The following is a 27152-nucleotide window of genomic DNA, read 5'->3' as shown; positions in this document are numbered from 1 at the left end:
GTATACACATATATGCACATGCAAACACACACACACACTCTCTCTTCCCCTCCTGGTTGTATTTACCTCTCCAAGATAGCAAATCTGTTTATGTGCAACTTCAACGAAGACTTCTATTATGAGATTAACAGTCTCCGGTGTGTTTTTGTATACTTCCATTAATCCAATGCAATTATTAAGGAAGTCCATTAGGAAATTGAAGAGAATTGCTACGTTATCAATCTGGGTAGCCTCAGCAATGCCACAGAGTGCTTCTAACGTAGCAGTGATTTCCTGTTTCACTTCCTCCTCCTGACAGATCTGCTGAAAGTTTTCTTGGTTTATCACATTCAAGAATCGCTGTTGAAGTGGCTGAAGAACCTTGAAATTTTTCAGAAAAGTTACATTAAGATAAGCACACTATTATACAAGATGTGAAATTTAAGTAATTTAGCAAGTTCAGGTATTGCTTTTGTCATGGCAGTACAAGAATCAATCACTTCCAGTTTCAACAGCTCATTTATATTATCTGTCATATTACCATAAGATGAAGTGGTAGTGATTAATGATTCTCATTATACATCATCACCTGCAGGCTGGTTTCAACATGAGCACCTCCATAAATATGTTATTTTGCAGTGTTTGAACAAATTACAGTGACTTTCTGTGGCTCACTATTTAATACTCTTCCAAATTCAGTATTAGGGGGAAAAATTGTTACAGTTTATCAATGATCCTGTGCACAACTATCTTTGTCATATTATGATGCTCAATAGCACAATCTCTTTTGTAATCAGCTGTGTTTGGAACCAGTTTAGAAACTTCCATAATAGTTACATGTTTTCCCAAATTACTTCCAGTGCACTATAGTCTTCCCTTCATTCACTAATTTCACAGCTTTGCTAATAAAAGCACGCTTCTCTCAGAAGGCCAACACTCTACAAACTCACACAGTGCCTTCTGATCACATTTTAGCTACTTTCTAGCACCAACCTTTCTGATATTAAAACTCTGAGCTTTAATGGAGTCAGGGCACAAAAAGCTGGCCAAGGCTCTTCACTGTGTTCCACATTAGCTTTTTACTTACTGCCAACATCATTAAGTGAATAACTGAATAATTCATAACACCACCAAATTAAAAAAAAAAGGAAGAAATGACACAGTTCCATCGGAAATTCTTAACCTTTTATAACAGCCTCTGTTAAGTGTACAGCTATACTGGCTGCTTCACAAATCCTCTAGGTAATTACTAGTTGTTTCTGTTTAGGTTGTTATGTTTTAGATACATTTTTTGGTAGCTCATGGGTGCCATACAATTATTGACCTTCGAAGAGAATGATTTTAAAAAATTATCAATACTAGGTGCTCAGAAGATTCTATACAAGTTGATTATGTGTTACCATGAAATTCCCTACACTAACTTGTTTGTACTATGTGCTAAAACAGAGGTAACAGAAGCATTACAATAACTTACCTCTGTCCAGTATTGTTGCTTTGTTTCTGTATCCATATGAGCAAAACCTCCTAGAACTAAAGCTTTCATTAGTGTTCTTTGCACAGAACTGGACAAATAGTGAAGAGGAGGGCTTCGCCTTGCAAATTGTTTTGCTAAATTCCACCAGTTTTCACACTGAATAACTAAGTTTGCCCTAAAAGAGGGAAAAACAGTTTAATTAAAGAAAAGGCTTCACAAAATTGTATGAGCAGAGCACATCAGGCTGCTAGCAGCTGTCAGAAGATTATTTTTTTAAATTCCTTTATTCTAAGGCTAAATTGCCTTTTGACTTTCATATCATTAATGTCTCACCTCTAAAATTTCTAAAGTATATACTCTGACAGTAGCTCAATTCATACGGGAGAAAAGCAGGGAAGTGCTTTAGTTTTACACACATACACACACAGGGTTAATGGACATACTGCACGGATTAAAAGCTTAGTCTCATTACGTCATGATAAAATAAGCAGTTTATTCCAAAACTAGCTCCTGTGGGTTTTAGTTTTTTCAAAAAAGAAAATTCCTCAAGTGTTTCAAGCCTCAAACTTCAGAACAGTCTTTCAGCAGACTGAATGCATGATTGCATTTATAATTGCATGTCAATTCACAAAAGTAAAACATTCAAGAATTTCCTGCTTCACGGTTTGTAATACCAAAGAAAACTCTGAATTGTCTGAATCAGCCAAATCCTAGATTTTTTTTTTAAGAATTTTTAACATGTTTACAAAACACGCTTTATACTGCCTTAGCCAGTATCTGAACTCTTAATCCAGAAGAACTTGTTCAACAAAAATAAACAATGCAAAAATCCTTGCAAGAAGAGTGGAGACCAGGAGAGTTATCATTTCTCACTGTTTAAGAGTGAGGCATAAAGGTAAGGGAAGGAGAGTGCACTTCTAAATAGGTTATGTTTTCTCAAATACAGGTCTCACTCCTCGCTTTGTCAGACAACTTTATTTTTTTTTTCATTTATATTACGTTACTAAAGTAACTTGACTTAGAGAGACATAATTATGAAGTGCCCTATATCTGGATTACTTTGGCCAAAAAAATTTAAAGGAAGCAAAAGAAATTTTTTGACTTCCAGAGGTATAGCAACTTACCGCTCTCTCCTTTCCACTAATGTTACTAGCAGTTGTACAGTATCATTTGCAAGGTCCTGCTCTGAACTCCACACTGCCAGGTTACTGATCACTTTTTCTAAAAGGTAACCCACAATCCACTGGGAACCCTCTGTATCAGCACCAAATGCTGTACTAAATGGCAGACTTATCTATAAGAAAAGCATTAAAATGAGTGAGTTTTACAGAAGCCAGAACCCCAAAGTGTATGGTAATCATTGTCAGCAAATTCTTTTCAGGCTGTCACTTCTTCCCTACTTAAAATACACAAAAGTTACATAGACAAAGGCAAAGAATACCTGTAACAAAAATCTTTGCCAAATTTATCTTGCATTTTTAAGCATAACACCTAAAACAAAGAAAAATTTCAACCTCATTACAAAATCAGGTTTAAGTATGCTTAGCTTTCAAGTCCAGTGAAAATTCAAAAGCTTTAAAAATTAAGCGAAAGATCCCAAATTCATCTCTCAAAAGTATTTCCATTAATTTACAATGGAATGCCTCAAAATTCACTGATGAAAATCATTAGAAACAAACCTAGCTGTTGATCCAGGATGAATCTTGTAAAAGCTTTCATCGCAATTTTTCCGCATCTGCTTTCTGCAGATTGCTCCTTTGGTCTATACATCTTTTAGGAAAGGTGTCACATTCTGGTCCTGGCGCATTAAAATACACTTCCGTGAAATTTTCTGTTCTATCTTTAAAAAAATTTCTCAAGATTGAAAACCAAGGGTTTTGTAATAATTGTGCAGGGGATTCCTGTCAGCACACCACTAACATTTCTAACTTTAAAACTCATAATATATACATGACTGAGCATAAAGTTTAAATAGAGGTTTCGATCACTTTCACATGTCAACACAAACTAAACGTGTGCATTTCCTAGATACTCTGTTTTGTTTCTTCATGTTGTTTCTCATGTGGATCTCCATCTTACATGTTCTCCAATTCTTCCCCAAGTGGTATCTTTACAAATTCTTAGCTCTGCTGTAAGTACAAGGTGAATAATATGATTCTAAATATTTACAAATCTATGGTATACCTATTTTTGTTAAGGAGGGCCCTCCTGAAGCGTTAGTATTCTTAGTTGCTTCAATAGTGGAAATGAAGGTGGGGAGGAGGAGGCTTCCTTCTTGAAAGTTAGTCAACAGGACCTCCTCAGGATGAACGGCCTCTGTCAGCTAGCTGGATTATAGTTAGTCCAATAAGCAAAATCAGGATCAAGGTCTAATCATGATTAGTGCTGCCCAAACATGGTAAGAAGTTGCCCTTTGCAAAGAATGCACCATTGAAATCATGATATATACAATGAGAACATATGAGAATGAGAATGGGGAGAGGAGAGAAAGCAGTATGACATTAGCTAATGCCTACTACCTTGTGATGGTGTTAAACATCTAATTCAGGATCGTGACCAGGTTACTCACTAAACCATCCATCAAGGGCAACCACTGTATTTGAGATGGACTAAGATCTGATGGATAGTGAGAAGTAGCTTATAAATTTGCTGTGGTCAATGAGTTTCACCCACTATGCAGCCTGAGAGTGTGCTATGCTATTCTGCTACAGCAGCAGCTATCAAAAAATTACGTTTGCACTGAAATGTGCAAGAAGGGTCCCCTAACAACATATATGTCTAATTAAAAAACTGAAGAAAACATCAACTTCCAAACAAATTCCAAAATAAACTACAACCCATTTAACATGAAAAATGCTTTATCATTGCCCCTTAAAATAGCTACGCTGACATCTGCTTTCACAGGATAATATTGCTAATACTCACCAACTAATTCACAAAAGTTATATCCTTACCTGATCATACAGCTTTTCATCTACCAGGAGGTAAGTCTTCGCCCACCGCTTGAGGAACCATACAATATCTTTGCCCATCTGAGGGCTCAGGAGGTGCGTGAGATTTGCCCTTATTGCTCTAGATTCTACTTCTGACACTCTTAAAATAGCAGATAACAACCTGCAGATTTAAAATACAACGAGGATGCTGAGAGTGGGTTTTGGAGAAACAACGTGACTACCACACACTTTCATTTTTCTTGAAATATGACAGAAGAAGCAGGATAACACAAAGTAGTTCAACTGCAATGAATCTATTTCTTTAAATGCAAGGAGGGAGAGACAGGATAGACTGGCAAATATCCTCCATAAAGTCAGCATACGCATTAAAAGATAAAGTGATTATCTTTGACATCAAAATCACTGCAACAAAGAATCCTCACAAGCATCAAGGGAATGAAGACAAATGGACTATTATTTGGAATGCTTGAAAAGCTTTTTGAAAACCCAATTCTCCCTTCCCTGTACCATTAAGCTTAGTGACCAAGTGCATCCTAATTGTGCAGCTTTCACAGTGTGATACACACTAAAGAACAAATACAGAAATGACCTGTTGTTTCTCTCTTTTTCAATATTGCAGAGAAACAGTCTGAAATAGCAGATCACCAGGTGACTGCATTAATACAATCAGTCCATAACTACATTAAATATTAGCTTTTGTAGTATAGGCATTTGGTCAGACTGTGATAGCGCACAAGGAATTTAGGAGTTGCCAGTGGTCTGTTTCTTGAAGATCTTTCAGAGCTATTGCCAAAGAGCCTCAAATCTCTCCTTATTTAGATCTGATTTTGTTCCCATCACCACCGAGACATTGCGTCAAGAAATCTTGTTTGGCAGCCACTTCTCGAAGCTACCAATAGTATCAGTGATCAGTACTTCTAAATATTTCGTGCATCACTGCTAATGAAGACCCATTTTTTCTAGCCTTTTCCAGGAAAAGAAAACATGAAGTACACAACAACTAATCTTGGGCAAAGAATCTTCCATGTCAATTAAAAGTTAAATGCAATCAAAGGATTCAAACTGAGGAGTCCTTCATGGGCATCAGCCCTCTCCTGCTCCTTTTATAGGCTAACAGAGATATGTACACGTAAATGACAATTCTTCCTGCACTGATGACCAATTTTGCTTAAGCTTGACAGTAGCAGCAAACGCTTTCCAGAGCACGTGATTTTTTGATCTACCAACTTTCTAGTAATTTAAGACATTTTAAGGCTTTTCTGTAACAGATCAAAGATGGGTTTTCAGTAGAGATAGAAAAACACTCCTGTTTGTTTCCAAGACTTCGGCTCATGTGCTCTGTTAAGACTATTAGGTCAACCTAGGCATTTCAGCCTTCCCATCCTGACTCAAGTTTTATCTGTTTTGATGCCTTACTTTCAGGACTCCCCTGGATCACCTTGACTCGAAATATCATCTGTATTTACCCTGCCTTTCTTTACCCTAAAAAAAAAACAAACCAAAAAAACCCAAAAACAAACCAACAAACCAAAACCAAAAAACTCACACTTCATCTTTTCTGTCTTAATCTCTTTATACAGCACTGCCTTAATATGCTAGTTATAAAATCATTCTTATAAGTTATTTGCTCTAACTTTAATACTAGTTAAGGAGACATTTCCGATGTTCAGAGTTTACATGTTGCTTTTTTACTTTTCAATTTCACAGAAGTCTATTCAGTTTCACTTTTTTCCTCTGAAAAAGCATTTAATATACTTAATAGCACAACATGCATCCTTACCTAATTACAGAATCAGTTCTATTGTACCCTGGGATGGAAGAGGCCTTTTCTCCTGGAGATCCCAGAATCTGAAGTGTGGTATTGATGTCAACCTCAGCTGAATGTTTAATGGAATATTCCATTACTTCTGGAGGTATTAGCGGAGTCTCTCCCTGAGTATCATTAGCCAAGAGGTAGCCTTACATTAAAAAAGAAAAAGTGATCACAACATTCTACCCCAGGTTAACTTAGGGCTTTCTGATTATAGAGAACCCATTGGTTTAACTGCAGACATCATACCAGAATCAAATGTTTGCACAAATTCTGACTAATGCTGTTTAAATATGTTTAAGTTAACTTTAGAATCCTTAAAGCCATTCAGTAGAGAAGAACATAAAGTGACAAGAAACTATCAAATTTAAAAACAAAAAAAAAAGATAACCTTTGCTTCATGTAAAAGTACTACAGTCATTCAACTGGGGCGAGGTGGGTGGAACAAAAAAACCTACCCCAAACAACATTTCTGTTGTCACTTTTTTCTTTTTCTGCTATGTGATAGAAGAAGCCTTGATTTTACAGCCTCCCCACCAATATCTCATTTGGCCCTTCTGTTCTGCTAACATTTCAGATCTGTCAGAGGCACACCAAAGACATGCTATAATAAAGCTTTCCTTGCACAGCAACTGCAGATCAGGTGAAGCATGGAGTTTTATACAATACTCTGGTGTCTGGATAATTAATATCAATTACAGCTTTAGTTGTAGCTTTCAATGTCTGACGTCATAACCATCTGTGAGCTACAAATATGAACTTCATCCCACAGTGAAACAACAATATTATAAACACATTCATGCCAACATCTGAAAGCAACTAAAACATCAGATGTTCAGAAAGATCCCACAAAATATTTCATATACATTTCTCCTAACAAAGTACAGACACTGCCTTAGTTGTTGTTATGTTTTGCAAACAGTGTAAGATCCATTGAAAAATCAAACCCAAAAAGGTTCCAGACTCCAGTTCCCTGAAACATAATAAAACGCCAGGACATGGATCATCAGCACTGAGTGGTTCTGGAACTTACTTGATTCTTTGCCACCACTGAGTAATATTGTTATCCTGATCTCACGCTGATTCCCTTATAAAGTCATGTGCCCCCAGACAATACAACTGGTATCTTGAACAGACTTAATTTCTTGAATAGGTTGATAGGTTGACTGATAACAGATGTCAAAAAAATCTGTAACAAAATCAGTTGTGGAATTTCCAGAGGACATTGCCTCATGTAAAGATTTCATCCATCTTTCAAAGATAACATTCATGTTGCTCAAGGAAGAAGAAAGTAAAACAAAGAGTTTGCAAGCAGTGTATGTAAAATGAAAGCATCATAAGGGATAAAATGTGTAGTCAATTAAGAGTAGTTGATATACTGGCATTTTTTTTTTTCCTGAGGTGTTCCAGCTGCAATAAGAGTACCAGAATAAGTACTATTTAAAGCTGTTCACTAACCTGTGACTAAAATAAGCCAATGAATATCCTCATACAGGTCATCAAGCACTTTATTGTCAATTGAGCCTGATGCTGGCGAGGCAAGTAACTGCTGCTGATGTCTCTGCAACTGGCCATGAAGCCTTGTCACTCGGTCTTCTAATAAGCTGTGGGCAAATAACAATAAAATAACTTCACTGGTTTTGGCAAAGTCAGGCTTTTCATATGGGATGGCTTTATCAATTTGCATTACATGACGACTTCTTGTACCTTGTAAGAAGAGGTATACAGTGTTCTGCAGCAATTCTCCCCAGCATGCCTACACTGGCCAACTGGTCACAGAACTGGTCTCTGTCATCTTCCTGCAGTTCACTTATTTCTTCTTCTTCCCGAGAGGCCACACCATTGGCAGTCTTTGGTTATTTCAACAAAATTAGAAGAAACCAATTAGTGTTACACTTGTTAAATATTATCATCACAATCTTCAACATTATGTTAGCTTTTTCTTTCAAGGTGTTCTGCATGGATGAACAACAGACTGGTACTAAATTAGACACAGAATAGTTAAACAGAGGAGTAAACATGGGTTCACATTGTTTCAAAATCACCATTTCACAAAACATGCTTTGTTTCTATAGAGACTCTGAAAAACTGAATCCACACACAACTCCTTATTCAAAGTGCTTTTAACCCATCTTTTCTTTATGTAATGCAGCAAATCATTCTCTTTTGACAACTTCAAAGTTGCAGCTGTTTACTGAAGGGTGAGCCTCTGCTCTCAAAGCAGACTGAAAGTTCCTGTTACTGCTTTGATATTGAACAAGAAGCATTCTAAAATGCCAGCTGTGGCTTTTAAAAGGTTACCCATGGGATAAATCACTTATCTCACAGAATGACATGAATTAACCTGTGTACACAAGTTATGTCAAGACTGCCTGATATGAATTCAGAGTTCTCTTGTGAAATACTTCTGTTTCGGCATCTGTTACATACTGAGATAGCAGAATTAAGTTTTATATGGTGCTTTTCAGAATGAGGTATCTCTGAGATCTTCGCACAGCATCAAATTAAAGAGAGGGGTTTATATACAGTTATTGAATTGAATCTATGCAATAATTAATTCATCCAACATCTACATCCAACTCTGTGCAAGAATCTATTTAATAAGATCCAGATTCCTGGCAAAGAGACTAATCTGCTTGCCTTCTCCATGGGTCAAAAGATACCTGAGGTGCTTTTAGGTTTTCTCCAGAACAATCACCTCAAAAATTCAATTGGGAATTAATTTTATCCAAAGGAACCAGATAACATTGCAAGTTTCTCCTAGTCTGAGCACAGTCATTCAAATTTTTTTCAGATATATGTGCACGCCAATTATACTTTAAAAGTATACTTTGAAGATAATGTATGGAAGGTAACAATCATACAAAAGGCTTCCAATTTCACTGGGAATTTTAACTAAGACCCTAGTCCAGAGAAGGATGCTCACAAGTTTAGCCATAGCATCTGTGGGAGAACAGTAAAATGCATGTGATTTGAGTAACAGGTTTACTTTTTCTCTCTGCCCCCCCCCCCCCCCCCCTTTTTTTTTAAAGTGACTTCCAACTTTGTATTTCTTTGTTTCCTCTTCAGAATGAGAGAGCCAGATTGGAAAATGACCACTGAATAACAAATTCAGCAATTTTTAAATTTCTGAAGTAACAGATAGTCATTCCATACTAGCTCCTTTGAGCTACATAATACAGTACACACCAAAAGACATAGGCTAGTTACTATATATCATCATCAAGAACTACTAGAATGAGGGCTTACCAAATTCCTTGTACCATCAGGAGCAGCTAGATGGCACTGAATGTAGGAATTAAAGACCTGCACAGCATGTTGGGTAAAGAAACCTTTATGGAAATGTTTTTCATCTTGTACCAAAGTAAGCCAAGATTCCAGCAGCTTATCATATGCTTCCATATATACCATGTCATCTTTGTCAAGCTGTAAGAAACGAAAGAAATGCAACAAAAATCTTATTCCTAAACTAAGCCAGAGGAACACACTTATATTCATTATTATTTAACAAATGTTCTTCTAATGTTGAAACAATTAAAAAACCAGTCTCAAACCCCATCTAAGGATAGCCAAGAAAGGATCAGAACGAACTGAAGCAATGCACTGAAAAGGCCAGTGCAGCTTTCATGCTTGCTAGGCTTTAAAAAAGACTGTCAAAGTGTTAGCCATTTCTCTTCATCTGATGTTCAAAACACATACAGTCTTAAATTAAACCTTTAATACATAATTACCTAAACACAGGAGCTACTGAGCTTTTACCACAAGGATGCCAAGCATCTCAGCTCTTATTAGTAACAATGAAGAACTGAGCTGTTTCTTTCTAATTAAATATACAAATACAGAACATGTGCATGTAGATTTATACGTATTCTGCTATTTCTGAAATAAAGAGAAAAGATGATTTTCTGTTCCAGAGGAAATCATTGTAAGATTGCATGTTTTCAAGAAACCTCACTGCAAGTAGCCATTTTTTATGATGATACACAACTTCTCATTCTATGAATGAAACCCCCAAAAAAGCTGAATTCCACAGAATAAGCCTGCACCTCCAATTGCTTAGTGCATTGTAACAGATGCTTCATGTTCTTAGTTATTTATGTACTACATAAAAACATAGATAAGTTGCAAAAGGGAATAACACATCCAAAAACCAAAGTCCTGCATTACAGGCAAACTAGAGAACCCAAATTGCAAAGAGGCCATTTCTTTTTAAAAGTATTTTTAATGTGCCTACTAACTTTTTTTATTTGATGCAAAAAACTGACCTTCAGTAAATATATCCAACTTCAAGTAACTTAAAATGTGACCATATGGATGCTGCCAAAGGACATTTCTTTCCTCTAAGAAGTTTTAACCCACAGGAGTGGTTGCAAAAGTTACTTTGAGATAGCTGAGCTTAGTAAAATGATTCACTGATGAAATAAAGAGATATTAAGGCCTTAATCATGCTCCAGACAGAAGAATTCCTGACTTTCAGTGAAGTTACACACACAGCTGGATGAACAGGCAAGGAAAAGAAAACATTGTCTGGATGACTGATTAAGAGGGAAAACTGATATCACATTGGAAGCATTTCAAGATAGCTTCACAGCACCATTTTGTAACTGCAAAGCGGTCATATTTACAGAAGTTAAATATGGGGGACACTGATGCTAGTGTGAAAACAAAACCTGAACATGACAAAGAGAGGCAAAATTATATTCTAAGTTAACATAAGCCACAAATACAGGATGGACACCACAACAAGTCTTTTTAAAACTTGGCTAAAGGACAACCGAATTCATAGACAACTCATTCAATCCTGAAATATTCTGAAATGTGTAATATATCTACATTTATAACATACATATAATAATCTATAAGAATCCAGAGCATGAGCCAATAAATAGGCATGCCATTTTATGAAAAACAAAACCCCTCAATTCATTAATTTCAGAAGGTAATACAGAAGTTAATGTCACAGTAAAAAAAAAAGTTTTTAACACTTTACAGTATTCTCATCAGGAAGGTAGGATTAATAAGTGCCTCTATAAACTATGTGCCCAAACAGCAGAAAGAGCTTATCCATACTGAACAAATTTGGTCACAAAGGAGCCTTACCAAAAATCCTCAATCATATTAGCTACAGCTAGGCTACCAAAGGTGTCATACAGGTAAACTAAGTGACATGCTGTAGATGGGGAAGCTGAATCATTCTGATGGATCCAACAGAAGCAATGGCAGAGCCCAGTTCAGAATTCAGATCTTCAGGAAAGGCAAGATCCAACCAGTAAAGTCAAAGCAAAGATACTTAATTTCTCTAGTATGGGAAAAAAAGAAAATTGCTACTTCTTCCTTCAGTCTGCTGACCCTTTGAAGAACACTTCTAAAATCTGTCAAGCAGCAACAAGCTGGAAAGAGTTGGAAGCACAGCAGAGAGGACCAAATTCAGAATGATTTCTCCCATCACGTGACATTTTTTAAAAATGCCATGAAACGGGAACAGTGCATTAAGATTCATTTTGAGAAAAAGAAACCTTTGGTATAATTTCTATTTATATTTGATTTTTCACCCAGCATCCTGTTCATACTCATCACTAATTCAGATGGACTATTCGATTTCTGCTTCTGCATAAGCATTAATTGTTAAGCAAGATTAAGCACAGCTGTGAACAAGCTGCTTCTCTCAGATCCAGTGCTATTAAAGGAAGAGATTACTGGTCCAACTTGCACAATAAACTAACCCTCACAGCACTGAGGACAGCACATGAGCTCACAGAAGGTGTCACTACAAACAGTCTAAGCAAGAAGCTCAAGGGAACACATTAACCATGGCTGGGACATTCCTAAGCCAAAAGATGGTTTTCAGGGATGCAAAGCAGTATTTCTACAGGCACAGCACGCAGTATCATTATGTCATTTGGATTATGTCAGCAATAACTTAAATCTTGGTAGCATGCCTTATTGCTGACACACTATTAAGGTATAAGAACTATTATTCTGAAGGCTCATCAGCACAGAATTCTGTATCATTCTCCAAATCAGAGACAGAGTGAAGTTGAGATATCTGTAAGAGCTATCTATGACAGAATGGAAGGGGTGAAACTATAATGTTTGTCTTTCCACAGAATGATATAAATATTCAAGGACAGTGAGAAAATTCTCTCTTAAACAAGAAATCTTGCATTCTTTCTTTCTGTTGTTGCTGAATCTGAGAACATGTAAGTTTAATAGTAAAAATACCTTTCTTCAGCAAAACCTATTGGGATTATTTAAGTGTAGGCAGCCACAGTTTACTAGGCATAACTGACCAGTCATTTCCAAAAACTTTGTACCAAATAGTGGTAACAAGCTACCATAAACTTTTACTAAGAGATGAAGTGTTTTGAATGGTGTTAGGTTGAGCACTGTTTTCGATAAACATGGTTGCACATTCTAGCTCTGAAGTAACAAGAGGCTAATTGAGGAAACAATATCCCTTTAGTCCCTTTAATTTAAAACATAGGTGCCTACGGTTTTGCTGAATCTTTTCTATAAAGGCTTCAGGAGCATTCCTAAATGTGTTAGTGAGCACCAGAACATATGTTCAATGTTCTACTAGAAGAATCTGAAAAGCAGGGCAAGTTTTGACCAATAAGGTTTGGAGAGTACCTATATTTTAGATTCTAAATTTAATTGTCAATTTTTTGATTAAGACACTAACACACTTGAAAGTTTGAGTGTGGGGCCAGATGTAATATATTTTAACCTGGCAGCAAAGACATGATTGAATGCCCTGCGATGAATGCTAACACACCTCTGTTCTCTGGTAAAGAAACAAATCCATCAACTTTGTAATTATTTATGTAATTATTTTCAAACTCAGGTAATTAAGCCCAGTCAATATAGCAGAACTGGTAAAAATTTGTACTTTTTAATGGCAATGGGGAAATACTGGCTAGTATCTTAATAGTATCATTTTAGAACAATAGCTACTGCACATAAGTAGCTTAAGTGCAAGATTATTCACCTTCATTCTATGGGCTTTTTTCCTTAAACTAGGTCTCCTTAGAAGTTTTTATTTTTAATGTCATTTTTAGAAGCAGAAGACTTAGGCTATCTCTCTAATGTTACAGCCAAAGTCTGAAAGTAGTAAACATAAAAAAAAAATCCTCTGAATTCATGTGCTAGATTTGTACACAGAATTTGAAGTGTCAGCAATGAAGGGATCATTTGAACAGCTTAGAAGTATGGGGTTAAAACCAGGTCTTAATAGCTACATTCACTTAAAACAAGAGTTCCTGACTCGGAACTCCTGACAGCAGTTAAGTTTCAGTCTGTCCATATGTTCATGCAGTCATTTTAAGTTTTCAGGACTGTAGTTTGCTCATTATGTACATCAGTTTTCAGAAGTCCTACAAGAGTAAGTCAGCAATATTTAAGGACTTTAATATTTTTAAATTATTCCTCTTAAAATCGAGAGGAGTGCTTTAAATCAAAATAAAGTCTGAAAGATACACACAGTGTGCAATTATGTTCATTACGTGGTTTGAAATGAAAAGAAAATCCTCTCAGATGTGATTTCAGAAGTATCTAGAACACAACCACTGAATGCACAACAGTTACTAATAAAACAACCAAATTCTCATGTCATGCTTATCACAAATAGAGAGAAACAAAAAATGACTACCTACTATTTGAGAATGGATACTTACCACTTCCTCCAAGGCAGCACTTCTTCCAAAAGAACAAGTGAGGTGTGCAAGGCAGTTAACAAACGAAGAGAAAAGTTCATTTGGAATGGCAGTTAAAATATTGCGAGGAAATACAGTTATCAGGTTGCTGATAATACTGGAAATTCCCACTGCTTCAGAGTCTTCTATTTCAATTCTATAGATAGAAACAGCAGTTAGGTTTTGGCCGTTAAAAAAAATGCTAAAAGTGAATTGATTTTTTTCAATGTTTTCAATCAATAAATCTACATCATATTACTTAAGCACCACCTGCTTTAAACTGCTTTTTCTGAATTTCAGTAATCCAACAGTAAACACAAGTATACCCAGAAATAAGCAAGCCGTGCTAGTTCTCTACACAGATATGCTACAGTCCAAACTAAAGATTAAATGATGCCATCTAAATTTAGAGAGCAGGCATACATACCCATTGATAGTATTCAGTAATCCCTCAATGAAGTGTGCCAGGTAATCGACTTGTGAACCTTCATCGGGAAAGACTGGCCCGTGCAAAGATGCCAGCTGTGCCAGACACTGTAATGAATCTTGGGCCATATCTGTATCTTCTCTGATTTTTCGATGTACCTTTCGGGAAGTGAGATAGTTAATAATACACGAAAATAGGGTGTTCTTACAACAGTCACATGGTGCTCAATCCAAAAGAGCACACACCAAAAAAAGCTTACTATAACTTCCATTCAGTCTGAAATGCAACGGTTTCTACAGCTCTCTAAACCATAGTAAATATCAAGATTGAGACTCTGCTCACAAAATTGCAAGCCTTGATTTAACTCACTGAAACTAACATTTAGTTAAGTCTCACCTACACGTTGAAAATTGAACTGTCTACTGAATGTTATGCTTTAACGAGAGAAACAGATGTCAGCCAGTCAGACATACTGCTCCTTCTAAAAACAGCAATAATGACAGTCATCTCTATTATGCTAACTATGCCTAGGCAGCGGAGTCTCGCTAAAGTTAGTCAACAAGTTCAATCAAGATTATATAGATGCTTCTTTAGCAGAGGTAAACACTGAAGACATATACAAAAATGAATGCATCACTTCCTTGGCAACACCCTTACATTATACAAGGCCAACAGTAATCTTCCCACATTTCTGCAAACTGTTATGTCATTACTTCTACTGGTAAAACTTGCTAGATTCAAATCTTACTATTTTTTCACATACTTATTGTAATTGTCAAATATGGATTTAAAGAATTTTCTTAGGCTTGTGCCTCTTATTTTGTCACATAAGACTTAATGAATGAATAAATAAATACATAAATAAAGGGTAGCTTTTTCACCCAGAAGCAAATTTAGGTAAATTATTCAACAGTATTATACACTAAAGTACCATTAAAACACTAACCAGTTCTCTGTGGCATCATAGTTGCAACATTACCCAACTCATAACTAGTTGTATTAGCTGCACAGTTAATCTCTGAAAGATCAAACTAGCAGGAGAAACAAACCTTGCAAGAAATTCCCCTCCTAATACACTTCCCACACTAAGCTGAGATTAGAACTGAAAGCGCTCTCTTTAACATGGCAGTCCTGCCAACTTTTGCAGGGTTATTAAAATTTCTCAGATCAGATAAATGAATATAAATTACTACCATTCACTTACATTACTTCAAATAGCAAACTAAGACTACAAGCCTCAACCATTGCAAATCAGGAATCTAAACCCAAAACTGACAGCATACTGCCCTGGCTAGCATTCATTCAAAACTAATCAAATACAGGCGAGTTTTGGTTACTATTAAGTAAAATGCAAATGTATTAAAACAATTCTGCATGCTATTCAAAACATTATTCTTATCATGAATTAGTAATGGTAAACCAATCAAAGAAACAGATTATCTAATTCTGACAACTTCATACTATGAAACGATGAAGGGTTAATATGTAAGCCAAAAAGTTATTTGCATGTGGAGGTTCACAGCTGACAGTAGCAACTGTCTGGATAGTCTAGACAGCTGTTCAGATTGTGTGTAGCTGCTAAGAGTTCTGCCAGTGATTTTTTCACCTTTTCAAAACTGCTGGAACAGATAAACTTGCAGTCAAAAAAAACTTTAAAAAAATTAATCTAATTTATCAAAAAATCCTATAAAGGACGGACATGTATCCAAACACTTATCAGACAACTCTCTCAAGCAGCACGGGAGAGTTACATTTACTTTGCCTACCAACAGCTTCATCCAAGTTTTGAGCACATTATTTCTCTGTTTTGCAAAAATGAGAATAGCCTGAGAATGCTGAATTCTCAGGTCCCAAGAGATGTAATATAACACAGCACAGTAAACAAATATGTAAGCCAATATATGTTGCTGCTGCAGCAACTTCTAGCTGAGCAATGACTACAAACTTCTAACAGTTGTAGGAAGAAAATAATACTGGTTTTAATATCATAGTTTAAATTATAGAAATAAGAGTATTACATTCCCCTCTCCCAACTCTACTCTTCCCCATCCCTCCTAACTTAATCTATTTTAACTTGTTTGAATTTACTTTATGCCGAGGAAAGAGATGAAGAATTCTGTATGCTGAAACTGGCTAGAAAACTGTAACTACATTGCTTATTTTCAGCTGTTCCGTTGAGCAAATGCTTTAAGATCTGCAAACATACTGTTCATTTGATCTTTTTTGAGAGCCATTACACCTTATCTGAAAGATATACTCAATTACTGCTCACCACACTGTTTCATTTGATGTATACATGTCCAGAAGTATTAAATGTAAAAAAGTTTAGATAACCACACACCTTTTCCTTTTGTTAATGGTCATCAATTTAAAGCAATTTATAGGCAATACACACATTTGGTAACCTAGGAAAAGTAACAACACTTCTGTGTGCTTTGATAAGCAAGCTGAAGTTAACAGAATCAGTCCTACCTGATGCAAAAGGAAGAGTCCAACAATAGTTCTAGCACAGGAAGGAGCTGCTTTCCCTGTGGTCTGGACTATGAAAGTTGAAGAAAGAAACTTACTGTAAAGAAAAGCTCCATAACTCTGCTGTCCAGGAGGGTCTCACGCCAGGATTCTGTTGGCTTTAGCATCACATTTTGTGAGGATTCAAACATAGCTATATAATGTCTGCCCAGTTATCTGGTGTCAAGGTCAACAATAACATTCCTACTTGGCTTTAAAAAAATCCTAGATACAACAGGATCCATTCAGAAAGAATGTAATGGAAACAAACTTTAAGCCTCTTCACATACACAGCATAATTCATGCATGAGGCCAAGGAATAAAAGGTATTAAGTATTGAAAAAAAGAATGCTCCAGGAATGTTAGATAACAGTTTGATCATAATTATGAGACATACCATAGCGATACGATCACTTTGATAACCAGAGTGTCTAATGTGACACAGCGAGAAGGGAAAAAAGCAACCGCAATTAACAGGTGTTAAAATTTATGCAAAATAGGAAATCATTTTCTAAAAAATTTTCCTGGCAGCTTTTAAAAAGGCCTTACGATAGCTAAAGATAGCTCACTGAAATCCATATCCTATTTTTCTAAATAGCCAAATATGCGTCACAGAATGCAGATATGTTAGCCCTGCATTAATCTACATTTTTTTTAATCACACAGTGAAGAACAAAAGCATAAGGCACCACAAGGCATCGTCATACTAAACACGTTTGTAAGAGACACATGAAAAATGCACACATCATGAAGCCACGATTTTGCTGCACTCATTTTACTTCTTGCCATGTGTTCTGGCATAACTTGATTTACAAAATTCTGCAAGTGCTCTAGTACAGAAAAAACAGAGACATGAGCAAAAACATTTAAACAAGCAGGTTACATTTTTTTGTCAGTCTAATCATGCAGAAGAGTACTTAAAGATTTTTTAAAGTGTCCTTCTGTGACACCCTCCAACCCAAGTAGTAGTAAAACTGCTTCAACTCAGCAACTTAACGTTTTTATTTGTCTTTTTTAAACCCTTCATTATTCTCTCTGATCCCTTTCTAACCCATTCAAATAAGTAACAGCACGCTCAGCTTCATGTAATTTACTTACTGGTAATGAACTGCATTAACTTTTGTACTGTAAGTCATGAGATATTATATAAAAAGGCATCTCAAAACGTACTTGTATGTCTAGAAGTCAGAAAGCAGACCGCTTAACTTTTGACGGGCTTTAAAAGAACAATATATAAGCAAACATCTAGCTTGATATGAAGAATTGTGGCACAAGGCAGGATGCACAATTTTAGTTTATTTACACTTATCTTCCGAGTTCTGCCAAAACCAAAAATTCCTAACAATACTGTGCAGCATCACATTCCAAAAAGCGACTTTTTCCAAGGCACAGTACCAAGTGGACCTTCACTGGTGGTATGTGTCCAGAACTGTTGTCAGCACATTATAATGCATGAGAACAATCAGGGATTTTCACATTAGTGCAAAACAAAACCAATTTCACCATTTTCAAAAATATCAATGTGTGTTGAACCATACCAGATCTGCATTATTTCAGATGAGGAAAAACTAAAATTCACAGAATTGTCTATTTTACTTCCATCTGAAATACAGGCATAATTTAAGTGATCAAAAACGGTTCAGTTCTCCCAGATAAAACAAAAAAAAAAGTATGGGCATGACATTATCACATACAACCATCCTTTATCAGGAGTAATATTACATATTTTAAAAAAATAAAACTAATTTTATATGGCAAATTAAGCTATGTTTTTTTCCCTTTTCATTTTTTCATTTGGAATGTTTTAGAAAAAACAGTGATTTAAAATTGTTCATTGACAAGAGTGTCCTTTACTGTAACTCTCCAATAAATATATCAAGAAATATATCAAGACCAGAAGATGATTATAGATCTTCATCAGTCTTGGAAAATCAATTTGCTCTTCGCTACTTGAGTCTTCAGAGAGGACCAGCTACATAACACTTTTCACATGGAATGAAAGAAGAGCTAGTTTGCTGTCACTATTTTAACAAGCCTCAGTATTTAGCAGCCCTATCCTGTTATTTTTAGTACCGATTCTCACGCTAATGGACTGATGACACATTTGACAATAGCAGATTTGTGGGTAAAATATCTGTTCAGTGAATAATACAAATTACGCCTGCACCCATCATGGAGATCTTATACCCATTTTGCATCACGTACTAGATGTATGCAAACAAACGTCAGCATAAATTGGCGGTGGAGATGCTTGCTGCCATGAAATACCTCAACTGTGCTATGGTTCAGCCTTATTAGCAGCAGTCCAGTTATGCCCAACCTGAAAAAAAATGGCACTAAATCACCTAGTACATGGGTACAATGCACTATGGGATATGTCCATGTACCATGTACAATGGGACAAATGCAGTCTTCATTACCAAAAATGAATTTACTTCTCAATACTTCTGAGGAAACAAAAAGTACAGAACCAGTGCAACACTTTTTTGTAAGCGCTCAAGCTACAGCATAGACATGATAAGCATACATCAGTCTACTATGCCATCCTGGAGGGGTCTGGGTAAGGTTTTTTTGTTTCTTTGTTTTTTGAATGAAAAAGTATCACCAGAAGTGGTTTACAATCAATACAAATGCTTGTAATGTTCCCAATTCTACTGAAAAATTAATAACTGTCATTACAATTCACTTTAATGACCTGGAAATCCAAGCTAGGAAACAGCTACCAGAAACATGGCAACGTTTCACCCAGTTCACAAGACTTAGGACACCAACTCCTAAAGACTAGAAACTTCTGCTTGAATCAGAACGGATTATTCAATAAGATGTACAAAGCTCTACTGAAAAGCATAAGAATATAACCAGATACCTTAACGTATGATAAGGCTCATATGCTCACTAATTAGTGTTTAGAGAGGAAGAGGAGAAGACCATAATGTTTAAGACAGATTTTCTTTTATCTTGGCCTAAATTTATGTATGTAGCCATTAGCTCTATGCTCTCTTGGTTTTGTTTCATGAGCTGAAGCAATAAGTAATCCCTTTTAAGTAATTTGGAAAAATAAAGTTTACATGTTTCTTGAAAAAAAGAAAATTAAAGATAAACGTAGTTTTCCTCCCACTCTTTGCCTCTCTCCTAGGAAGGGACTGACAGGTGAAGATGAGTATCAAAATATTTCATATCCTAAGGCAGCCATAAGGGATTGTAATGCTTCACTTCAGGACTTCCCACAATTTCCAATATCTGAGAATGGATCCCATGGTCTTTTTCCTAAGACAGGTAAGGCTTGCCCTTCGACAAAGCAGTAAATTAGGAACTCAAAAAAAATCAAAGCTGAGATTTCCTCTGCTAGACCCCCATTCACAAATTTGTCCCCAGGAATGAAGAATAACTCAAATGGAGGGAAAACTTCAGGAGTGCAAAGGCCCAAATATCTTTCTTAGCCACTATTTTAATCACTTTACCTTTGTTGTTTAGAACCTTTCTGGAGAGTGTTGTGTCAGTCTTAGATTTGTATCTTACAAATAAAAAGCTGCATTAGAAAGGTAACTGCTTGGAAATTTGACATCCAGTGTTACAACGTTAACACGCTGAGTTTATTTGGATTTCTAAAACCTCCTCTGGCTTGCTAGCTAGTCAGCCAAGCACATGAGTCTAGGAGCAACTGCCTAAGACTGATGCAGAGGCTTGCTGCCCCCTATGGAGAAATGCTTCACAGGTCTTTATAAAACTGACACTCAGCAGAACATATCCAGCATTCAGAAGAAACGTATGCTTAGACATTTAATTATTAAACACGGGTATTCTTAACTGCCATGAGAATGAAGTAACTACTTTGTGTTGGAGACACTGGACTGATTGCAGCAACAGGCATAGGAAGTGTAGAAAGACCCAAGCTAATTTTAAAACTGGCCAATTCTGGAGCCGCTAGCAGTGTAACCATACCAGTACCAAGGCTCATGTTGACCATTCCAAGTGGATTCTGAAGCTCCTGTCACAATTTGCTTCTATGGTTATACAGCTAATAGTATGCAAGCTGATCACTTTCACTTAAAGCACCTATACAGAAGAGACTGCCATGCAAATGCAGCTCCAGAGTCACACCATTCCACTATATACTGGCTGCAATCTAGGAAGCTGATGACAAGTCACTGTAAAACTGGAAACTTAAAACTGCTGAAGCAAGACAGCAGAAGAGGAAAACACCTATATATTTTATCAGTTCCCCTTATTAAAAAGGGTCATTTACTGGGTCTCCTTTCCTGTTCTGACATTAATGCTTTTAAGATGCTCTTACATTGCAAGCCGATTCCAAAATTCATTCAGGACAACCCAAACGACGAAAAGACTAATTGTTAAGAAGTTCAGTATCAACACAAACATGTTTGGTGTAATTATGACCAAATTCAGGGGATCTGTCCATCTTCTTGGCTTTGCCCAACTTTGTTTTAAAAAGTTGCTAGACAGGATTGTCAAGAAAACACATAGTACCCTGGAAATAACTTGTAAACATCGGGGATTTCAAAGTCAGGTCAGTTTTCACCTGATTGATAGGTCTGATAAAAGTAAAATGCAGCCCCCTCTTGCACTTTTCTTAAATACAGGTATTTTAACTACATAAAATTTTTCTTTATATCCCAAGCAATAGCCAGGATAGTACTCCAACCCTTCATCTTTCAGATAACGACAGAATGCTGTAGCAAATCCTGGATAATTCCAGGCTGCTAACAAACAGAGGCCTAAGAAAAGCTCAAGGAAATTGTAGTGTTGCTCTACAGAAATGATTGAACCTGCACTTTTTGCAACAAATCGAACTGGGGACCTCAACCTGCTAAAAAAGAAGTTTCCAGCCAGGTGGTTCCCTGCTCAGTATCATGCTCATGGGAGGTGCTAAGGCAGGATGCTTTTTCAGCAGCAATGTCAACCTGAATCATTCCTCAAAACAAACCTCAAGTTTCCTGGAGCATTCTGTGTGTTTCTCATGCACTTCCATTATGCATAACAGATGATATCAATCTGGGTTGGACCAAGTTCAAATCTTGAAAGTCTGCAGAACTACATAGTTCACAGGATCTCCCAGAGAGGTCTCATTCTGGCTTGAGGTTTAGAAGACATTTTCAAAACAGATATATGAAAAGCTTTGTTCATTTAACTGCGTGGCTAAGGAACACACACACTTAAAAAACCCCAAACATTCAGATCAGACAAAAGCTTCAGTCAGTTCATACAATTGCCACTGCACCATTAATCTCAATGGAACAGCAATGACGCACATTAGTGGAGTGCATCCCATTAGGTTTACATAACCTGTATTTTAAATCCAACCCCCTATTCTACACAGTTGAAAATTTGCCAGCTTGCCTCCAAGCAAGCAGAGGCACCAAACAGAAATCAAGAAACTACAGCTCAGGTTTCTCTTTATTCACATACTATAGAATCACAGAATCATTTAAGTTGGAAAAGACCTTTGAGATCATCAAGTCCAACTGTTAACCCAGAACTGCCAAGTCCATCGCTAAACCATTCCACTAAGCACCACATTATGTGTTTTTTAAACACCTCCAGGAATGGGGATTCCACCACCTCCCTGGGCAGCCTGTTCCCTAATCCATGGGTTACAGAATAAGGGGTAAGTAGTTGTACGACAGCTCCTAACGATAGATAACAGACACCTTTTTATAAAGGGGAGACAGCTGGACAAAAATCTTACATTCTCTTTAAGAACTTTTGTATTTGAGGACATTCATCTGAAATCTGTTAGAATGTGTCTGCCGACAACAGAGAAATCCCAAGAAGTGAGAAATATCTCTAGAGGTAAAAATATAAATTATAATTACACCCTGGCTCCACAGGACATGTATGTCCATGTCAAGATGCATTAAAGCCCAGCAACATTCAGCTCCTTAACTGGAGACTTTGGACAATCACAGTGAACTAGAAGTGAGATCCTTGAAGGCACTCTTGTAAAGGAAAAGGCTGTACCTCTTAGTACTGATCACCTGTACCTCCTTAATTAGTCAAAACATTCATCTAAGAAAAGATGCAGTTAAAACTAGTTCCATCCAAGTAAACAACATTTAACAGTGCTGTAACAGCACTGAAAAAAAGAAACTCTACAGAAGCCAACATGCCACAACAGACTACCATACATTCTTAGTGCAAAATAGGAATCCTATGTTACTATCACTGCCAACAATACTGCCAAAACCCTCTGAAGCATCCACAAACACCAGGTGAACTAATACCTTGAGGCAGCAGATAAAAGTAACAATAGATGATTGCCTGTGTGTTAGAAAATGAAATGGAAGAAATGCACATGACTGAAAGGAATCCTCCTATGTCATCATGTCCTGCTCTTCCTATTGCAGGCACAACATCCCCAGACACTTGAAAAATACAAAGTTCCAACTTGAAAGTAGTCCCAGCCTCTTTTCTTTCATTGCTCCAATGAGGTGGCTATTCCAGAATACATCTTTCATGCTAGCAATAGACAATACAGGCTTACTACAACTCTTGCATTATGAATGGTGGCAGCATTGTCCAAGACTGCATTTAGCGATGTGACACATTCTAAGTTATGCTACAACAGCACAAGAACTCTTGAAAAGTGATCTCTCTTGATGCAGTTCTCACAACCTGGTGATTTAAATAACATGCCTCTTGGTGATGGTCACTGTAGAGTTAAGGCACACTTACGCTACTTCCTTTTTTGGGAGGTACAAGAATCCTGCTAAAGATTACATACAAATGCTGCAGATTACTGTTATGCTGCAGGGCATACTGAGAATCAATACTATCTTGCCAGGGGAAATACCAAATATAGGAAAAAAGATTTCTCTGAGGATACAATGGATCATTTTACTCTATGCTTCCAGTATTAAATTTATGTCCGTTGCTTTGCCATATGTACTGTCAAGATTTGGAAAGAAGATACCAAAAGGACACCAACTGATCAATCAACACAGCAATTCTTACATTCTTATGTAATGTGCTATCTATTTAGAAACCACAGCCAAGTTAAGTTTCACTGCCCATGAGCTAACAGCCAACAATTACTTTTAAACCAGGCTTATTAAGGAAGGTTCATGCCATAACACAATAAACATGGTGCTGCAAGCCCCAACAGTTACTGAATCTTCATCAGCTAAGACCCACATTTCTCAAGGACGATTAAAGCCATTCCAACTCCTGTGAAAATAGGTTGCTACATTGAGGAGGAAGACCCAAGCTGGTGCTGTAATTCTTACAGCAAAATGAAACGTCCAATGGTAGAAAACAAGACGACAGTATCAAGTGGAACGGAAGTTATGTAAAGATTTGAAATACTGCCATGTTAACAACATTCAGGGTGGTTCAGACTAAAGGTCCATCTGATCTCCAGGTGCGGCCAGAACTTGTTTAACAGATACCTGTAGTATCTAAAGTAGGCCAAACAGCAGAAAACATTGTTCAACTTAAGCAGCAGTATGGCTTACTTAGCTGTTTCAATGAACACTTACTAGCACCTACAGACTAAATCACTTCCTATTATATAGAGGCATGAATGAAAACTGGAACTCCCAAGGCTCTACATCTTGCTTGTATATATCTGTCCTGGTTTCAGCTGGGATAGAGTAAATTTTCTTCTTAGTAGCTGGTGCAGGGGTGGTTTGGATTTGGTGTGAGAAAAATGTCGGTAACACACTGATGTTTTTAGTTGTTGATGGGTAATGTTTATAGTAAGTCAAGGACTTTTCAGTTTCTCAGGCCCTGCCAGCCAGAGGGCTGGAGGGGCACAAGAAATTGGGAGGGGACACAGCCTGGACAGCTGACCCAAACTGGCCAAAGAAATATTCCATAGCTAACATAGGACAGTGTGTTCAGTATATAAACTGGGGGGGGGGGGTAGGCGGTTGGCTGGGGACTGCCGATCATTGCTTGGGGACTGGCTGGGCATCGGTCAGCAGGTGCTGTGCGACTGCACTGTGTGTCACTTGTTTACTTGCCTCTCTTCCCTTTGAATTTCATTTCTCTCTCCTTCTCCCTCCTTTTCATTATAACTGTTATTATTATTGTTCTTTCATTTTTATTTTATATCAATTATTAAATTTTTCTTATCTAACCCCCGAGTTTTACATTCCTTTCCAATTTTCCTCCCCATCCCTCTGTGTGAGGTGGGAGTGAGCGAGCGGCTGCGTGGCACTTAATTACCAGCCAGCGTTAAACCACAATAACATCTAGTTCCACCAGACTTCACTTTCAAACTGCAACCAGATCAGTATTTAGGAATACACAGAGGTTTGCATAGAACAAGACTAAAATTCAAAGGAAACCACCACTGCACAACACAAGAGCATTTCCTTTCTATTTAAGATTACAGCTTAGGAAAAAAAAGTGTTCACACATTATTTGAATCCTTACAAATCCCAAATCCTCTTCCAAAAGCTTTTATAAGATACAATAATTTGACTCCAGTCTTGGTCCTGTAGGCATACACACTAAATTCCTTTTTGGACCCCTGCCAAATCACTTCAGTGATTAATAGGAGTGCAGTATTTATTTTTAATCCATGGCACCTTCCATAAAGACAATGTAACTGGTATTCTGCAATGTGAACCAAGGAATAACCAGTTTTAAATAAGTTTAATTTTTGAACAGAATCAAGACAACAGAAACACACAGATACTGCCTTCTGACTGTCAGACCAGAAAAGCTAATCAAATCCTTTACAGTGGATTTGAAAGCAACATCAAGATTCATGCAGTATAACTTAGCAGCAGTTTCAAAGGCTTTTAAGAAAAAAAAAAGTTTATAAGCCAGCTTAAAAATTTGGTTCTTGGAAAGTTTGCTGAGCATCTTAAAGATGATCTCACTATTAAAAGAGGCACTGTAATGTTTTAACTGCAAGTGCTGTCTCAACCCTCTATTAAATAGAGGATGTGATTATTTCTACAACATTCTTCGAGCCCATTTTTTTGGACTGAGCACTCTTCTATCTTTTTTTCTTCTCTCCCTCACTAAGACTGTTTTTTCTTCTGTTTTCTATTTTCTCCTCTACTTTCCATCTCCATCTTTCTCTGGACTTTCATAATCAGCACACATCACAAATGTCAAAATGGGAGCAGTGGTACCAGCCTACAAAGGAGATGCCATTTCTTCTCTCAGCTAACAAATACTTTTTCTTCAGATCAAAGAAAACCTATTACACACTCTAGTATATGACCATGCTCTTTTATGGGGCATTGGTTGAGCATGCACATTCCTAGATGATGGGGCATTTACCTGCCCCCTCCTCTGAGGGAGGACAGATCAGATCTCTGCACAAAAATTCAGAGCTCAGACCTCTTCACCATTTGGCTCTGCACTAAAACATGTTACACTTCTCTCCCCTGCACCAACCAGACAGACCATCAACCCATAACTGAATTAGCTTTGCCTTTTATATAAAATACTTCAAAACTTTAATGAAGAGCAACAGCAGCTTCTGTATGTAAGCATCTGTTAGCAGGGGCGACCAAGAGCACTAATGGAAGAAAACATAGATCAAGGATATATAAGGAGATCTGTCTCTCTGATATACAAGGCTTGTAAGTTTTACATTTTTCTCTCCTCACAAAGACTTCACTTATCACCCAGTAGAAGGCAGCTGAAATAAAGGGCCTGACATTAAAAGGATATAATTTGGAGGAAGGAAGTTCCAGCTTAAGACCTGATTGGCTAGTGCAAGATAACGCTGAAACACTGAAGACATCTGAGCACTGAGGTTTTCGCGTCTGCTGAATTCCTGAAGTACCTCTACTGTGAGCATGAAGATCTGCCGCAGATCGTCCTCCTATAGTCAGGACGAACATAATATATTAATAGAGTCTCTCAGTCATTAAAATGTTGATTAATTTCTCTTTAGAAAAGTATTTATTTTTAATTTTCTGTTTTCACCCTGTTTTTCATTAAAACACAGAAAATATTCTGAAGTTGTCAGTCGGAACACACCCCGCACTTTTGCCAGAATTTGTGTATGTAAAGAATAAGAAAAGAAAACCCACCTTTCTCATATATGCTAGTCATTAAAAGAAAAACTTAACAATATGTTTTTAACAGCTGGTGGAGGAGAGAGTTGGTCTTTGGCATGAAAAAAAGGTTGGTAAGTTGTTCCACAACAGTTTAAAGCAATGCCTTCAAAAACATTTCTGCCCGGCCAAACAATACATCTGAGACAACCAGACTACACCATCTGCAATAATATTTTTAAATACATAGCTCTCCTTGGCTTTAAACCAAAGCTATATTTAAGACTATCATTGTTCCACAGAGTATTCGTTTTGTTTGCAATTGG

At 36.9% G+C, this 27152-nt stretch overlaps 1 protein-coding gene across 1 annotated transcript in view; it reads right to left on the bottom strand.

The window, feature by feature from the left end:
* XPO4 (exportin 4) overlaps positions 1–27152 on the bottom strand; it is an 82574-nt gene that overhangs the window by 15809 nt on the left and 39613 nt on the right. Inside the window, exons 6-17 of the mRNA XM_055802002.1 lie at positions 26498–26651; positions 16903–17015; positions 14336–14493; positions 13891–14065; positions 9467–9643; positions 7925–8067; positions 7676–7821; positions 6188–6365; positions 4408–4567; positions 2578–2747; positions 1454–1628; positions 67–360 (exon numbers count right to left, since the gene is read on the bottom strand). Of these exons, the coding sequence (XP_055657977.1) occupies positions 67–360; positions 1454–1628; positions 2578–2747; positions 4408–4567; positions 6188–6365; positions 7676–7821; positions 7925–8067; positions 9467–9643; positions 13891–14065; positions 14336–14493; positions 16903–17015; positions 26498–26651 (2043 nt within the window). The remainder of the gene's footprint in view (positions 1–66; positions 361–1453; positions 1629–2577; positions 2748–4407; positions 4568–6187; positions 6366–7675; positions 7822–7924; positions 8068–9466; positions 9644–13890; positions 14066–14335; positions 14494–16902; positions 17016–26497; positions 26652–27152) is intronic.

The sequence above is a fragment of the Falco peregrinus genome, chromosome 4 (assembly GCF_023634155.1).
Source record: "Falco peregrinus isolate bFalPer1 chromosome 4, bFalPer1.pri, whole genome shotgun sequence".
In the NCBI taxonomy this organism is placed as follows: domain Eukaryota; kingdom Metazoa; phylum Chordata; class Aves; order Falconiformes; family Falconidae; genus Falco; species Falco peregrinus.
Note: the sequence above shows the minus strand (reverse complement) of the source record. Positions and strands in the feature narration are given on the sequence as shown.